Source organism: Ipomoea triloba, chromosome 2, assembly GCF_003576645.1.
Source record: "Ipomoea triloba cultivar NCNSP0323 chromosome 2, ASM357664v1".
Classification (NCBI taxonomy): domain Eukaryota; kingdom Viridiplantae; phylum Streptophyta; class Magnoliopsida; order Solanales; family Convolvulaceae; genus Ipomoea; species Ipomoea triloba.
In genome coordinates this window covers 15,725,343-15,741,573 of record NC_044917.1, presented here as the reverse complement: position 1 = coordinate 15,741,573, position 16,231 = coordinate 15,725,343, and the positions used below count along the sequence as shown (strand labels likewise).

General features: G+C 31.2%; 1 protein-coding gene across 1 annotated transcript; it reads left to right on the top strand.

Annotated features, from left to right (window-relative positions):
• Nucleotides 1-215: 215 nt before the first annotated feature.
• Nucleotides 216-1,573, top strand: LOC116010816. The gene is made up of 4 exons (XM_031250321.1): nucleotides 216-364; nucleotides 479-750; nucleotides 856-1,074; nucleotides 1,218-1,573. Exons 1-4 carry the CDS (start codon nucleotides 216-218, stop codon nucleotides 1,571-1,573), a joined length of 996 nt encoding a protein of 331 aa, XP_031106181.1.
• The last annotated feature ends 14,658 nt before the right edge of the window (nucleotides 1,574-16,231 follow it).

The window sequence follows — 16,231 nt, the reverse complement described above, 5'->3', positions numbered from 1 at the left end:
GGAGCAATTCGCCTCGGTCTAGGAACGCCTAGCGCCTAGGCGGGGATTTTTGCAACAATGGTAGTGAGTACATGACTCAAGCTAACTACCCTCCAGAAATATCCTTTCAAATTTTGTGCTTGTTATTTTCTGGAAATATTATTTTCGTAATATTATTTCCAAACAAGCTTAAAACCTTAGTTCCTTTTTGTTTTGTCTCTAGTTTCCTTGAACAAATGGAGAACTCTACACTTCCAGTTTATGGTGACGAGAATGTTATTGAGAACAACAGTGGTGGGAACGGCAACAACGTTGCACATTCTCAGGCACCAGTGAACGTTGGTTCACAAGATGGTGTGGCCATTGAGTGGTATATCTCTACGATGTGAGTACCTACAGTACCAAGTGGTTCGGCCGAAAGGCAATAGAAGTTCACTGGTTTGAACTTCAAGAGGTGGCAACAAAAGATGTTCTACTTGGCTACTCCCCCCTTTGCAAGGTTCTTGACAGAGAGGGTTCCTGAGTTGAAGGAACAAGATCCAGAGTTTGTGATGGCAGTTGGGTTTTGGAAGGATTCAGACTTCATTTGCCACAACTATATCCTGAACGGATTGTGTGATGCTCTTTACGATGTATATCGTAAGATTGGCGCAACGAGATCGTTGTGGGAAGCCTTGGATCATAAGTATAAAAGTGAGGATGCCGGCGCAAAGAAATTTGTTGTTAGTCGATTCCTCGACATTAAAATGGTTGATTCCAATACCATGCTAAGTCAGATTGAAGATTTACAGTTAATCTTTGACTAAATCCGTGACGAGGGCATGCAAATTAGTGAGTCCTTTCTAGTGGCATCTATGATCCACTTGTTGCCTCCAGGGTGGAATGACTTCAAAAACTACCTTAAGCACAAGCGAAAGGAGATGAACCTGGAAGACCTGATCCAACGACTCAGAATTGAGGAGAGGAACATGAAAACTGACGAGAAGGGTCCTGTCTTTGGTGGCGCTAAGGCCAACGTGCTGGAGCACGGTCAAAACTCCAAGACGGCTAAGAAGCATAAGCAGAAGCTAGGTCCAAAAGGTGGTATTACCAAGGGTAAGTTCCATGGTAAATGCTACAATTGTAGCAAGACTGGCCACAAGTCGGCTGAATGCAAGGCTCCATGAAAGAAGAGCAAGAGTTCTGAAGCCAATATATTTGGAGATGTGAGCCAAAAAGTGGCCGAGTTAGCCTATCAGCTATAGTCACGGAGGTGAACTTCGTGGGCTCTAACTCACCTGAGTGGTTCACCGACACCTGTGCAACAAGGCATTTGTGTTGCAACCGGGAGATGTTCAGCACTTTTGAGACCGTTGAGGGCGAGAAGGTGTGGATAGGAAACTTTGCTCAGTCCGATGTGGAGGGCTTAGGCAAGGTGGTTCTGAAGATGACTTTCGGGAAGGAACTGACGTTGAAGAACGTGCTATATGTTCCGGAGCTGAGGAAGAATCTGGTCTCTGGCTCGTTGTTGAATAAGCATGGCTTCAAGATGGTCTTCGAGTCAAACAAAGTTGTTTTGTCTAAGTTAGGAATGTTTGTAGGCAAAGGTATGTAACTGATGAGCTTTTTAAGCTCAGTGTAATGCCTATTATGAATAAAGGTAACATTACTTCTATTTACTTGTTTGAGTCTTCCAATTTGTGGCATGGTAAACTAGGTCATGTTAATTTTAGTTCTATGCATAGATTAATTACCATGAACCATATTCCTACTTTTCAAATTAACACAAATAACAAATGTGAAATTTGTGCTGAGGCAAAACTAACTAAAGCACCTTTCAAATCGGTTGAAAGGCAAACTGAACCACTGGAATTAATCCATAGTGATTTGTGCGATTTTAGATCGATACAAACGAGAGGTGGTAATAAATATTTTATTACATTTATCGATGATTGCACACGATATTGTTATGTGTATTTACTGAAAAGCAAAGATGAAGCCATCGATAAATTCGTTCTTTATAAGAATGAAGCTGAAAATCAACTTAATCGAAAGATTAAAAATGTTAGAAGCGATAGAGGTAGTGAGTACGAAGCACCAATCGGTGACTTCAGTGTAAGTGTAGGTACTATACACAAGCATACCGCACCTTACGTACCTCAATCGAACGGTGTTGCCGAACGAAAGAATCGTACATTGATAGAAATGATGAGTGCGATGCTTATCAGTTCAGGCTTACCTCAAAATATGTGGGGTGAGGCGGTTTTGACAAGTAATTACCTTTTAAATAAGGTACCCCGCAAGAAGCTCGATAATGACCAACACCATTAAAAATATCACTTTAAGACTTCTTTTGGAGTGTTGCATCCATCTCCATAGCTTCATATTTGGTCTCCATTTGACTCCAATGCCAACCAAAATGCATGAAAATGATCATCTTAGCTTCAATGCTTTCCACGTCTACTACTTGCAAAATAACACAAATAAGCACTAATTCTCATGAATTTTGGAATGATCTATAAACATAATGACTTAGTGAAGAGGGGAAAATATATACAAATAAGCACTTATCAACTCCCCCACACTTAAACCTTTGCTTGTCCTCAAGTAAAGACAACAAATAAATCACTAGTCAGGCAATGAAATTGATCATACTCCCACTTTGCACAACCTATCAAACCACAATCCAACTTGCTACAACACAACTTGTTTCAAGAATCACCTTAGCTTGACACACAAGTTCCATTCTCAAGCCAATAACCAAGCACCAAAACCATTAAAGTGTGTGAGAATCTAGTGTGCACAAATGCTAAGTTGAGATTATGCAAAACTTGGCTTTTAATGAGATCCCATAGGCTTGCCCTTCTTACTCCCACTAGATCGAGGATTGGAATGCATGAAATGATCAAATAGGTCTTTATTCAACTTATAACGGGACTAAGGGTAAAGGTTTTAACAAAGAAGGGGTAAGGAAAGTAAACAAAATGAGAGAATTTCACACATATTCACAAACTAAGCTCGAAGAGATCTTGACAATAAAGAGCAAAGGAGCACTCTACAAAGAAGATTAGACAACACTCTCAAAAGGTGGGGGTTTGACACACACACACACACACACAAAAAGGAATATACACTTTAATTTGCTTTTATTCACTTTTTCTTTTTTCATTCACTTTTCATCATTTTCAAACTTTTTCAAACATTTTTTCTTCATTTTTTTTCTTTTTCTACTTTTCAAAGACTTTCACTTTTTTCAAAATAACAAACAAACTCCATTTATTTAGCAAAACCCCACACTAAGACAAGACTAACAAGAGTGATGTAAACAAAGATAAGCTCCAACATGAATCTCTTCTAACTATTGAGCAAATGCTACATTCTCTCAAGGGTGGAAGGGAAATATTTTTCTTTTCTTTTTGGCTAAGGGCTAAAGGGAAAATTAACAAGGGTAAAATAAAGAAAAACTAACACAAGTATGAATAAGTACTAAGCACTTTATTTAATGAACTAAAGGCTCAAAAGGGGACAACTAGGGATAAAAACATAGTAACAGCGTAGGCTTTAAGTCTAAGGGTTAAACAAAAAAGGCCTATATCATTTCAAAACATGCAAATCTTAGATTTCACTTGGAGAGTAATGATGCAAGTTGTAGCAAAACAACCTTTACCGGAATCTCACATAAGCCTTCACTAGCAATGCATAACACACTAGATCATGAATTGATTCAATTATTAATTAACAAGATTATTGGCAAGAGAATAGATCAATCATGTAACCCCTTGCCTCATCAATCACAAGTTGAGTTGCAATAAGTTCCACCAAAACAAACCACAAACCAACAAAGAGGGAGCGATCACAATTTCAAGCAAGGAAAGGTAATTTACCCAACATTATGCACAATGAGTCATCCAAGCAAATTTCAAAAATATTCAAAAATTACCCAATTTTTGTCTTCCCCCCACACATAGAAATTACATCGTCCTTGATGTGAAAGAAAATAAAGCAAAAGGGGGAAGGGTAGCACAATAAGCACAAGGAGCACAATCTTTACTATCTACACTAAGTAAAGCACTATTCACAATTAAAGAGAGTAGAGAAGGTAGATGAGGCTCCCCTAATGAATCCCTTATGAATAAACATCATCATGAAGCCTTCTTGGAATTGAGCATACTCCTTAGTGTTATTCCTAGAGTCAAGAGAATATATACATGAAAGCACAAGTGAAAGTATGATATATCAAAAATAAAATGAAGGATAACATGGGGTGCATCCCATGAAGCGCTAAGTTTAATGTCGCTAGCTCGTCTCAACCTTCTCAAAGAACTATCCATGCATGATTAGATGAAGATGAGTTCTTTTTCTCCATCCACTTTCTCTTCAATAAATATCCTTAAATGCCGGGCATTAAGGAACTCCTTTAAGCTCAAAAGTAACATATTCTCCTCAAAGAAATTGCAATGATCCACTTCCAAGAATATGCTATCTTCTTCAATCTTCATCTCTTTTTCTTTTTCTTCAACCTTTTCTTCCAAATAACACTTCAAGTGGTGGTCATCAATAAGTTCCTTTAAGATCAAGTTCACCACTCCAATTGTTAGGATTCCATCATTCTTCATTCCAATTTCCATTCTTCATCACCCTACGGATGAGCAGATTGGAAGAACAGATTGAAGATGATGACATATGTGGAGAAGAGTATGGTGGGAAACTAGAATATAATCATGGCTAGAGACCAGAGTATGGTGAAGAATAACATATGTAAAAAGTGATGACATCTGTGGAAAAGAGTACGATGACATATGTGGATAAGAGTACGATGACATCTGGATAAGAGTGGACTAGTGGTGAGAAATCTGTAGACTGTAGACAAATGGAGAATAGTTTGGCCTCAATGCCTCATGGGTAGTCCAAGCGCAGGAAAATTTAAAAAAAAAAACAAAAAAAACAAACAACAAAAAACAAATCAAGCGCCTAGCATCTTTTTCAACGTTGATTATACCAAAATGCATGATAGTATGCACACAGTGTAGATATGGTCGTATGGCTTCACAACCTTTAGCCGCATTATTACACACTACTATGGTTTCTATTGCACACGCTCTTGGACGGATATGCACAGTGCTCAATATTATTTCACAAAATTGGGACGCTTAGTAAAATGCACACACCAGGTAGTTTGTGTGTTTGCACACATTTAGGGTACTATGGTTTCTATTGCACACACTCATGGATGGATATGCACAGTGCTAAATATTATTTTACTTCATTAGGGACGCTCAGTAAAATGCACACACCAGATTGCATGTTTGCACACATATAGGCAGGTCGTATGCATACTAAAAGATGTACAACATGATTCATGCGTTTAATTTTTTAATTTTTTTTAAAGTTTTGATTACTACAATTGATAGAATCCCTATAAATAAGGATAATATTGTATTTTCAATTATATTCCAATTCAAACAAGTAACTAAAATTATCACCCCTATGTGTATTAAATATACCCTAATATAAATGGATTTTTAAATTCAATCATTACCATTAATTAAATTGAATTGGATGATTGAAATATGATCTCTTGATCTCATTTTTTTTTTGAGAAAAAAAAAAGATGATTTCACTGGATTCAACCTCTCTCTCTCTCTCTCTCTCTCTCTCTCTCTCTCTCTCTCTCTCTCTCTCTCTCTCTCTCTCGTGTATGTTTAAGTGGGTTATTATGATAATTTTAGTATCTATATTACGTGAATTGAAATGGTGGATTNCTCTCTCTCTCTCTCTCTCTCTCTCTCTCTCTCTCTCTCTCTCTCTCTCTCTCTCTCTCTCTCGTGTATGTTTAAGTGGGTTATTATGATAATTTTAGTATCTATATTACGTGAATTGAAATGGTGGATTTTAGTAGATAGTGTGGTGCGTTTGAATACATGCTATGGTGGGATTTATTACGTATTTTGGTGCATTAACTGTGTTGTGGAATGGTGTGTTTTAATCTATCCGTTGGTGCATTTTCATACGTAGAATAGTGTGTATTTGAACACGTGCTTCTAATAAGTGTGTTGTGAAATGGTGTTTTTTAATCCGTCTTCTGATGCATTTTAATACGTTGAATGATGTGTATTTTAGCACATATTTTTAATAAATGTAATAGTGCATGTTTATAATCTGTGATGAGATTTTCAATAAGTGAAATTGTGCATTTAACACACGTTGTGGTGCATTTTAATACGTAGAGTGGTGCATTTTAATACGTAGAATGGTGCATATTTTAGCACATATTTTCTAATATGTGTAAATAGTGTATGCTTATAATTTCACATGAGGCACGTTGTGATACATTTTAATACGTAGAATGATGCGTTTTATCACGTATACTGTTGAATTTTAAGTGAATATGTGCATTTGGTTATAGTGTGAAATTGTATATTTTATCGGTCCTCTGGTGCATTTTAATACGTAGAATTGTGTGTTTTGTAATATATATATATATAGTTCCTTGTACTAGTTGTCCAAGTCATGAAAGCCGCCGTTGATGGCGCTTTGACGGTCTATCACTTAAAACCAGTGGTATTAATTATCATCCTTGTCACTACTGCTGTACTTTCTCTTCTTTTTTTTTTCTTTTTTTTTTTTTTAATCATCTGGCATTGGTATATATCATCTTTAATTTTATCTTCAAAACGTTGTTGCAGCTTTTGTAGAATTTTAGGTTTAGACTCAAGCCTGATATGATGTCGACAGTTATGGTTGTATTTTCTTCTTTTGGATTTCACCTGCTTCTGCTTTAATAGGATATATGCAATTAGCGTTTTCCTCATCACGATTGCTAGCTAATAAAACCCATTGAAATTTACGTGTTTGAAAATTAGAAACAATAACATTTGAAAAATATTTTCTGAGAAATTAATTATTTTCATAAAACATTTTCATTTCTAGTGTTTGGTTGCATTTCAAAAAATTGTCTTAGTGTATTTGGTTCATTTTTTAAAAAATGAGCAGAAAAGGAAAGGATCAAATATTATATTCAAAACTTTATCCGATCAACTCCAAAGATAAAACCAGTGCGACGGCTGAAACGTCGTCGGTTGCCTTCTACGAAAAATGGAGCGCGACTGGTTGGTCGCCTTTCCATGGTAACCACTGGTTGCCTTCTCCGATGATAGGTGACCAGTTGGTTGCCTTCCACCGGAAAAGGCGACCAACTGGTCGCCTTCTCTGGTAGAAGGTGATTGGCGACGGTTCCGTCGTCGCCGATCACTGATTTTGTCTTTAGAGTTGACTGGATCGTCACCGAGGAAGAACGTCGCGGAAAGAAGTGAAAAGTGTAATTCCTCTATTTATTTAATTTTTCTGTGTAATCACTTGGTTGCTCTTTACAATATATATATATATATATATATATATATTTGGCAAATACAATATAGTTTGTTAGTGGTTGGGTTAAAACTGAATTAAAGTTGAAAAACTAGATAAAGTAATACTTTAATGAGTGAATTAAGAATATATGTATAATTAAATGATTAAAACCACCATTTTCCCTTAACAAAATATTTTCTTTTTGAGATGCAATAAAATATTTTCTTTTTCGAGATGTTACCTGAAGTAGTAGTAAAGTCTAAACTCATTTATCATAATAGATGCATGTATAAACATAAAAATTTTGCAGTGCCTCCTACTTTAATTTGATGTCACTTTCTTAAAAAGGAAGAATGGACTTTTCTTATGAAATTACTGATCATCCTATTTTATTTTAGAGTTAGTTCTAGCGGAGGTCACATGCCTCTAGTACAATTTCAAATTTAATCTCAAATTAAACTATTATTTTTGTCATTTAACACTCAGACGTACTATTATATATTGGACACTTTTGATATGTGGTGTTAAATAGAAAAAATGTTAGTGTGGACTAAATTAAATTTAAAATTTCCACCAAAGACAAGGGACCTTCGCTGAAATTAACACTTTATTTTATTATTATTATTTTTTATTTTTGGCATGATTATATGTTGGGAACACTTTGTAATTACATTTTAATGATACCAAGCTTAGGAGTTTAGATCCCCAACTCCCCCCCCCCCCCCCAATTCTTTTCTGTCTTAAACTACATAGCAAGCACTCGTGGATGTCATTTTGAGACAACATCATTCAACTCGAGTTGTTATTTCTCAGTGATTCATAACATGGAACGAAGAATAGAAGAACTGAAAACTCGAAGACCTGAAGATTCAAGACAAATGCTGAGAGGTTGCAATTGACTGAATTATGGAAGGGTCTACCTCTTGTGTTATCAAGGCCGAATGATAAAGAAAGATCATTCGAGGAGTTAAGGGATAATTGGTAAAGTCAACCAACCGTATTCAAGTGAAAGGATCGAATCGTTAGCACAACTAACAACTCGATAGGACAAGCCAAAGACATTCTCTGAGCGTATAAAGTCTGAAACGTTGATTGTGAGAGAATGTGCTCCGAACAAAACGAGTCTTAGGTACATATCTCAAGTCTTAGGTACATATCTCAAGTCAACTTTCATTAAATGTCATGTCCTTTGTGCAGAACAAAAAGACAAAACGTTCAGCGCCATTTATAGACCTAACGACTGGAAAGTCAGTAACTCACGTACACTCGAATTACCCAACGGTCTCTACTCTTGAAATTTTGTTTTACCTCCAACTGAACAATTTTTCATGCCTATAATTACCCCCTTCATTTACAGAAGGTGGTGCTAGTCATTTTTAAGAATTTCTAAGTGTGAGAAAATTAAGCTTTAAAACATCAAGCATCTACGACCAGTGATTGAGAAAAGAGAGTTAATCTACCCGCGCCACAACATCAAGACTTAAGAAGCCAATATTTCAGTTGGAGAAAAGAAGAAATCAATTCTTCAACCTTCAAATCTCTACTTGATTTAGTCGAAAGAGACGAAGTAAACTCGAAGGAGTTGAAAAACCTTGTGACTCAAGTTTGTTGTCCAACTTGGTGATCAAGGAAGCAAATTTAATTTGGTTGTGTTTTTGTATTAAGTAGTGTTTACTACAAACCTTTACGAGTTGTGAAGAAGAGTGGATTAGACTTCATTAATAGACGAACTACTATAAAAACTCTCACACACACACTCTTTCCCCCTCTCTCTCTTTACTTTGATACTAGTGTTTTACCCGTGCGATGCACGGATTTTTTTGTTATTATAAATTTAAATAAAAATTTCAAAAAATGAAAATATATTAAAATATAAAATATAATAATATAGTTGAATTTTCATATATTTGTTTAGGTATCTATTATCATAGCATACAAAATTAAAATTAAAATTTTGTATGATTAATATAATCTCTAATCATGTACATATTTAGATAAATTTATAGAGAAAAATTTACATAATTCAATTGAATTATTCCTAATCGTATTTTATACATATTATAATTCTAACAATATGAATAATAACTAAGAAAACTATACTTAGAAATTAAAAAAAAAAGTAAATTTTAAATATTGTATATGTGATTTTAACCTATGATCAAACGCATTTTCTTATATAATTGTGTAATACAATGTATATACAAATAATATTTATTAATATATATGTATGCAGATTCTATAATATAATTTCTGTAATTATAATTTATATCGATATATTATAATTAAAATAATTAAATTTAGAAATTGAAAAAATAGCGTTTTAATTTTGTATGATTAATATAGTGCATAAGTATATGTATGTATGTATTTTAAAAATATAAACATATATGAACACATATTTTGTTAATTTTATAATTTTATTTGTAATTATATTTTATATTTTGTTAATTATAATTAAGAAAATTACATTTACAAATTAAAAGAGTGTAATTTCTAAATTTATAAGGATTAATGTAGTCCCTAACTATATTACATATTTAGACAAATTTTTAAATATTTTTAATTTTTTTAATTAAGAGTATGAGTTTAGAAATATTTTAAAATATTTTTTTAATAAGTAACCATTGTAGTAATTAACGTCTATAATTATGCCAGCATTCACAATTCTATAAAAAACAAGTGTATATATTTCATATTGTACAAAATACTATTAATATAATATATGTCTACATATATCAATGGATAAAAAGAGAAATTGATAATTTTTTTATTATATAGATATTAATAAATATTACGTAATTTTTTTCTTGCATGAAAAAACATTCTTATTTTAAAATTTTACATTGATATTTGAGTTTTGTTTCAGAATCCACTTTGGTGATATTTTAAACTTTGAGTAACACTTGTGTGTGACCGTCTCATGGGTTGGATCTTGATTAATTGATCAAATAATTGATTAATGGGTCAGATCTTTGACCTCATTAATTAGAGATACGACCCATCTCACGGATTGAGACCCATGAGATAGACTCACACAAGTTTTTGCCTTAAACTTTTGTTTGTTATTATAAGAAATAGTAAATAGATGCATGGAACCATTTAGTTTTGTTTCTAAATATTTTCCAACCCATAAATGTAGCACAATCAAAACCTCTCTAGATCATCATTTAAATAATCGGTCCATAATAGACTTTGTGGTTCAATATTTGTAGATCTATGATATGTTTTAAACTAATTTATTGAAAGTTTATTTCTTTTAGTTCTATTACATCTTATTATTCTTCATTTTAAATTGATAGATCCCGAGATGATGCATCATTCTTAAATATGTGAATTTCAATTAATTTAATAACATTATATTTAAATGTGAGACATTTACCCAATCACATTATATTTTTTTTTCAAACTCCGCAAATGTAAGTTTGTTCAATTAGTTAATTTTTATTTTAGTTTTTCTTCAGTTATGTGTGAAACAATTGCTTTAGGTGAGAAATAAGATGAAATTATATTCGTAGATTGAGTCCAGATCAAGGTTCCAAATTGGAGATTTAAAAAAAAATAAAAACACAGTGGTATTGTTGTAATTTTGTGTAAGTTAATTTTTTTTACCTTTCAGTGTACATTTTTCTTTCTTCCAGTGCACATTTTTATACCATATAGTGCACATTTTTCCTTCTAGTGCACATTATTATGCCATACAATGCACATTGTTCCTTATTCCAGTGCACATTCTTATGTCATATAGTGCACATTTTTCCTTCTTCCAGTGCAAATTGTTCCTTCTACCAGAGCACATTGTTGTGCCATACAATGCACATTGTTCCTTCTTCCAATGCATATTTTTATGTCATACAGTGCACATTGTTGTGCCTTCCAGAACCTTTTTTTTTTCAGATTGTAGATGACAAACTTTTTTTTTTAAAGATCAATTGATCTTGATCACTAATTACTAATTTGAGTTGAATATTGTTTATTTATTTATTATTTATGGTCGTTTATGATTTGTGTAGAAGATCCTATATTAAATTTAATTTTTTCAATAATTGTTTCACATATTTGTGCCTCCCGTGCGCATTTTTTGCCTCTAGTTCACATTTTCCCTTCTTCTAGTGCACATTGTTGAAGTTCGTATGTGGCGAATTTTATTTTTTTTGATCAAAGGATTAGATTCTATCTCACTTTTCACCTTGGCTTTTATCTCACCCGAATCCCTTCATATATATATAATATGAAGAACAAAATATACCAAATAGCAATGAGATTGTACTTGATATATTTTATTTTTTACTTTGTAATAAAATTTCCCAATATGTGCATGGAAAGATTAAAAAATTATTTTAGTTTTTTTTTGAAAAATATTTTAGTTAAAATAATGTGTGTGTGTGTGTATTCGAATCAAAACATTATTTTTTAAAACAATTTTTAATTAAAATTTAAAAATAAAACAAATGAAATTAAAAATATCTATAATAGAAAATAATAAATTGAATAGAAGATTTCAATTTTATCTTATTAGAATAAATTAAATATGACATATATATTTTGATTTAGTATTTTTTTATTTTAATAGAATATATATATATTTTTTTATAAATTCAATTACCATTAAATTACCATATTATTATTTAATGACTTTAAAAAGGATAGGGATCTATATATATATATATATATATATATATATATATATATATATATATATAGCAATATAACGATGGAAAATAGAATTACAAATAGCAATGAGATTGTATTTAATTTATTTTTATTTTATTTTGCACCAAAGTTACTTTTATGCACATGAAAAGTTTGAAAAAGAATTATTTCAACTGTCGTATGTAATTTAACTATAGAAATAAAAAAGATATATAACTAAACTTGAATCAAATAGCAATGAGATTGTATTTAATTTATTTTTATTTTATTTTGCACCAAAGTTACTTTTATGCACATGAAAAGTTTGAAAAAGAATTATTTCAATTGTCGTATGTAATTTAACTATAGAAATAAAAAAGATATATAACTAAACTTGAATCAAATGAAATTATTTTAATTTTATTTTTTTGAATTGAAATTCAAAACAAATAAAAATTTTAAAAACATATGTAATATTAAAATATTAAATTAAATAAAAGATTTCAATTCTATATAAAAGAATTTAATTTTAATTAATTTAATAGACTTAAAATAATAACGTGTTTATTTCAATTCTATATAAAATATTAAATTAAATAGAAGATTTCAATTCTAATAGAATTTAATTATGTAAGTTCATGTTAATTTCAATTATATATTGCAAAAGTATGGTAAAAAATCAATCTACAACATTTTGAAAATGAACCAATATGGAAGGTACTAATCTATATTATAGTACATTAATGGAAATACTATTCTATATACTAATATTCTATATTCTATATTCTATATTGTTTAAATGGAAATAAAATATGGAAGGTACTAATCTATATTATAGTACATTAACATAATATAGTAATATTTTTTTTTGAATACTATAATGTACATCATATATAGTAATTTGATTGTTGGAATTTTTTTTGAATATTATCATGAGAGAAATTTAATTACGTACATTAACATAATATAGTAATATTTTTTTGGAATACTATAATATACATCATATAGTAATATAATTTGATTGTTGGAATTTTTTTTTTTGAATATTATCATGAGAGGAATTTAATTACGTACATTAACATAATATAGTAATTTTTTTTTTTGAATATTGTAATATATATCATATAATAATTTGATTGTTGGAAATTTTTTTTGAATATTATCATGAGAGAAATTTAATTACGTACATTAACATAATATAGTAATATTTTTTTGGAATACTATAATATACATCATATAGTAATATAATTTGATTGTTGGAATTTTTTTTTTTGAATATTATCATGAGAGGAATTTAATTACGTACATTAACATAATATAGTAATTTTTTTTTTTGAATATTGTAATATATATCATATAATAATTTGATTGTTGGAAATTTTTTTTGAATATTATCATGAGAGAAATTTAATTACGTACATTAACATAATATAGTAATATTTTTTTGGAATACTATAATATACATCATATAGTAATTTGATTGTTGGAATTTTTTATGAATATTATCATGAGAGGAATTTAATTACGTACATTAACATAATATAGTTGAACGTAATATTTTTTTTTTTGAGTACTATAATATACATCATATAGTAATTTGATTGTTGGAATTTTTTTAATATTATCATGAGAGGAATTTAATTACGTACATTAACATAATATAGTAATTTTTTTTAATACTATAATATATATCATTTAGTAATTTGGTTGTTTACGAATATAAAATAAAAAAATACGTAATTAATTTCCGTGTATAGTAATTTGAATCCATACAGGAATGGAATTGAATAAAATATTTCATTAATTTCCGTGTATAATAAGGAATAGAATCATATTTTGAATATTTTGTCAATCTTAGCCATAAATAAGGAATGATAAGGAAGGCTAGAATTTCTGGTAAGGAATTATTATATACTATTATGTTGACCGATTTCAAATTTTTTGGACTAAAATGAGCGGGAAAGCTAGTACTTCTGTTTTAATATATATATAGATATAGATTTCTCTACTACTTGCATTATCACTCACGACCAAGCTGAACATTTTATTAAGATAACCAAATGTGCAAAGAAAACTTAAAAAGGGATTAAGATTAATTTACGTTTTGCATCGTAAAACTCTGATCGGCTCGTTAAGACTACCCTTCCGTAAAGCTTATCGATTTGAGAAGAAATTTAAAAAATTTAGTGAGTCTATTTATCTCCCTCTAGACTCACTCGCTCATTCAATCTCGCTCATTCAATCGGAACTAACATGATACATATCGAACTGGGAAATGCTTCATTGCCATCCCTACAAAAAGTACACAATTTTTTTCACTCCCTAGTGCCTAGTGTAACTATTTTTGTGTGGTTAGTTTTTTTATTTTTTATTTTAAATTTCAACTTATTACAAAATGTCACATCAGGGAATGGGTTTGTATGAGTGGTAAATTTCGGGGAGTGTAGCAAGATCCTATTCGAATAAGGGACACAATTTTTGTTTATAAATATAAGATGAGTAGCCCAATGAATAATCTAATAGTGTATCAAGTAAATATAAATAGATTATAAGGTGATGAAATAGTAGCTAGGGATGTGAACAATTCAGTACAAACTTGGTTAACCAACCAAACTAATAAATTTTAGTAAATAATTTTTAACCGAAATATTTTTGCTCCGTTAATGGTTAAGAATTTTGGTTAATAGTTAACTTGGTTTATTTGAGAGTATTAGTTAACCAAAATAACTGATTAGTTAATTGAATTATGTAAGTAAGTAAGTATGTATGTATGCATGTATTTGTGTGTGTATGTGTGTGTTTGCACATGTGCGCGCGAATGCGTGTGTGTGTTTTTTTTTTTTTTTATAAATTCATAAATCATACTAGTATATTAGTTTTTCAATTTATCTAATTGGTATTGTAAAACTATAAATTGAAAACTTTTATTTATAAATTTTAAGGTTTAAAAAATTGGACTAAAATCTTTCGATAACCAAAAAAGAGTTTTGGTTTGATTAGTTCTGAAATAAGAATTTATGTTAAATTTGGTTAACTATTAAATTAAAACATTTTACAAATTCGATTAATTAAGTTCAGTTATTAGTGCCAAAGACCTTGTGGTCTAGTAGCACCCGGTGTCCTGATTTGCACTTTCACATAGATGATGGGAGTGGGTTCAAGCCTCGGTGGAAAAGGACTTTTTTATGAAAAATTACTCATTTTTCAGAAAATATATTCATTTTTAATGTTTGGTTGCATTCAAGAAAACTATCTTGATGAGTTTGGTTCATTTTCCAGAAAATGAGAAGAATTGTATAATTAAACATTTTAATTGTTTTGTTTAGACTATAACAACGTTTATAATAATAATAATAATAATAATAATAATAATAATAATAATAATAATAATCATCATCATCATCATCATCATCATCATCATCATCATCATCATCATCATAATATAAACGGTGGTGGTGGTAGTGGTAGTTGTTGTTGTTAGGAACATTTGTATTTTAGAGTTTGATAATATCAAAAGCAAGGAATTTTAGTCTCCAACTTATTTTATATTTTAGAGTTAGGAACTCTCTTTTCTATTTCGAATAAGTCCAAAGGTTAATCCTAAAGGTTACATTTCGGATAGTCAAGTCAATCAGAATGATACCCCGGCCGAATGGTTACGTCTCAGACAACCAGGGAGAAATTTCAAAGGATTGAAGATCGAAAGAGTTGAAGATTTCAAGACTAGAAGATTGAAAGGTTGCAAAGGTCGAATGGTGGAAAGGTCTACGAATGGTAGGGACAGCCACCGGTAACCAAGGAGTAGCAAAGTTAAGAAGTAAGAAGAAAATGAACGAATGGTAGGGACAGCCATTCGTAACCAAGGAGTAGCAAAGTGTTAAGGTTCGTAACGTAAACTCGAATAGTGTCAGTTAACCTTTTGAAGAGAAATGCTCGAGACATTCTCTTAACCAACAGTTTGATACCTTAAAAAATTAGTGCGTTATGGTAAAATGTGACCAAGGCATAGTGAGTCTTAGGTACACATCCCAAGGCAGAATTTTCTCAAAAAGCCTAGACATTTGTGAAAAACAAAAGGATATGTTCAACGCAAAACAAGAAGTTTAACGGTTGGCGGTGGCGGTGGTTGCAACTGTCGTGGTAGTGGTAGTGTTGGTTGTGTTAGTGGCGGTGATATGGTGGTGGTGGTGGTGGTTGTGGTGTGGTGTTGGTGGTGTTAGTGGTGGTAGTGGTGGTGGTGGTTGTGTGGTCTTGGTGTGGAAATTGGAAAATCACCCCCCCCCCCCCCCCCCCC